This window comes from Passer montanus, unplaced genomic scaffold, assembly GCF_014805655.1.
Source record: "Passer montanus isolate IOZ18808 unplaced genomic scaffold, ASM1480565v1 scaffold367, whole genome shotgun sequence".
Classification (NCBI taxonomy): domain Eukaryota; kingdom Metazoa; phylum Chordata; class Aves; order Passeriformes; family Passeridae; genus Passer; species Passer montanus.
In genome coordinates, this window is record NW_024368452.1 from 39,364 (window position 1) to 39,920 (window position 557).

The following is a 557-nucleotide window of genomic DNA, read 5'->3' on the forward strand; positions in this document are numbered from 1 at the left end:
CGTCCCCCCGGGACCCCCGCCTGGCTCCCCCCGTACCGCCAGCCCCTCGGCCTCGGGCAGCACGTTCTCCTCGGGCACCTCCACGTCGTCCAGCAGGATCATGCCGGTGGTCGAGGCCCGCAGCGAGAACTTGCCCTCGATCTTGGGCGTGCTCAGCCCGGGCGTGCCGCGCTCCACCAGGAAGCCGCGGACGCGCCCGTCGTGCTCGCAGCGAGCCCACACCACGCACAGGTCGGCTATGGGCGAGTTGGTGATCCTGGGGGGTTTGGGGAGGGTCAGGGGGCAGCTCGGGGGTCTCCCGCGTCCCCCACCCCCAGCTGCGGGGCTCACCAGGTCTTGGAGCCGCGCAGGGTGTAGGTGCCGGCGCCGGGGTTGTGCCGGGCCCGCGTCTCCATCCGGCCCGGGTCGCTCCCGTGGTTGGGCTCCGTCAGCCCGAAGCAGCCCAGGATCTCCCCCCGGGCTGGGGAGGGGGCGTCAGGGGCGCGCCGGGGGCGCCCCGACCGCCCCTCGTGCCCCCCGCTCCTCCTGCAAACCCCCAACGCCCCTGTGCCCCCCAT

At 75.2% G+C, this 557-nt stretch overlaps 1 protein-coding gene across 1 annotated transcript in view; it reads right to left on the reverse strand.

Annotated features, from left to right (window-relative positions):
• Window positions 1–557, reverse strand: part of GCDH (glutaryl-CoA dehydrogenase) — a 2,488-nt gene that overhangs the window by 1,334 nt on the left and 597 nt on the right. The window contains exons 2-3 of the mRNA XM_039716838.1: window positions 331–460; window positions 37–256 (exon numbers count right to left, since the gene is read on the reverse strand). Coding sequence (XP_039572772.1) covers window positions 37–256; window positions 331–460 — 350 coding nt within the window. The remainder of the gene's footprint in view (window positions 1–36; window positions 257–330; window positions 461–557) is intronic.